Genomic DNA, 1,414 nt, shown 5'->3' on the forward strand with positions numbered 1-1,414 from the left:
GAATTATGTATAAAGGAATCATTGCTAGGGTGTATGCCAAGTGTAGTGGTGAAGTCTGAAGGCTCTAGAGTCAGGGGCCCTGAGCCAGCAACCCCTGAGCAGCTTCACCTCTCACTGGCTGTGACCTTGAGCAACTTACTTGACCTCTCTGGATCTAGTCTCCTCCTCTGTAAAATAGAGGTAGTAATAGCACTCACCTCATAAGGTTGATATGAGGATTAAATAATACATTTAAAATGCTTAGAAGCATTTTTATAAATAATAGCTATGTCCATTATTATCCCATTTTCCTACACTTTTACATGTACAGGGCTGTACACTGAGAATTAAACCACAGAATTGAATGGTAACCTTTGTAGGCATTGATGATAATCTCTTCTTCCTTTTGGAAGTCGCAGAGGGCAGCCTACTTTTGAAAGATAAGGTTGAGAAGTTGCAAACATCTGCAGACTTTCCTAGGGTTTTCCTGGACACAGTCCCTGGTGAGGCTATATGAGGTGGTGGATGGGAGTATACACTTTGAAGTCAGAAAAGACCTGACCTTGAATCCTGGCTCAGCCACATCAGGCCATTTCCCTAGCCTCTCTCTATGCCTTGGTTTCCTCATCCATAAAATGGGGCTAGTAGTAACCCCAAGGAGCCTTGGTGGCACAGTGATTAAAGCAATTAACTGTTAACCGAAAGGTTGATGGTTCGAAATCACCAGTGACTCTGCAGGAGAAAGACGTGGCAGTCTGCTTCTGTAGAGATTTACAGCCTGGGAAACCCTATGGGGCCACTATAAGTTGGAATCAATTTGATGGCAGTGGGTTTGGTTCTTGGAATAGTAACCCCTACCTCACAGGCTGTGTAAGGATTAAATGAAATAATGCATGTAAAGAGTGGGGCATGGTTCCTGGCTTATAGTAAGCGTTCAACAAACGTTAGCTTGAACAAAATAAAGCAGCTTTAAAAAGTATCAGGATAGCAGAAGAAAACCCCTTCTCCTTGTGCCACAGACTCTCCTGGGCCCCTCCAGGACTAGGGCATCTTCCAAAGATTTTGCCAATGTTGGTTTGTCCTGCCCTCAAGTGATGAATCGAAGTGTCTAACCTTAGCTGATTCACTTTTCTTGGTCTTTGGCAAAATTTTTAAATGTATTTTTTAAATTGTAAAAGTTGTTTATGTGATTACAAAGCATATTTCATTACGGGACTTGGGAGTAGAGGTCAAATAGATGCTCCAAGCAGATTTCTAATTATTCAGCCTTTTCTTATTTAATTAACTTATTGATTATGCATCTTGCTTCCCGGAGCAGATGATTTTGCATCTCAGAAGCCCAAGACCGCTAGAGACACAGCTAGCATTTCTGCAGCTCTCTTGGCAGTCCATCAACTGATGTGGGGATCTGGCCCACAGCACAGCAATCTGTGTG

The 1,414-nt window shown here is 42.6% G+C and overlaps 1 protein-coding gene across 1 annotated transcript in view; it reads right to left on the reverse strand.

Annotated features, from left to right (window-relative positions):
- CCDC198 (coiled-coil domain containing 198) overlaps positions 1-1,414 on the reverse strand; it is a 37,923-nt gene that overhangs the window by 6,698 nt on the left and 29,811 nt on the right. The window contains exons 5-6 of the mRNA XM_023726113.1: positions 838-845; positions 352-406 (exon numbers count right to left, since the gene is read on the reverse strand). Coding sequence (XP_023581881.1) covers positions 352-406; positions 838-845 — 63 coding nt within the window. The remainder of the gene's footprint in view (positions 1-351; positions 407-837; positions 846-1,414) is intronic.

This window comes from Trichechus manatus, unplaced genomic scaffold, assembly GCF_000243295.1.
Source record: "Trichechus manatus latirostris isolate Lorelei unplaced genomic scaffold, TriManLat1.0 scaffold00010, whole genome shotgun sequence".
Taxonomy (NCBI): Eukaryota; Metazoa; Chordata; class Mammalia; order Sirenia; family Trichechidae; genus Trichechus; species Trichechus manatus.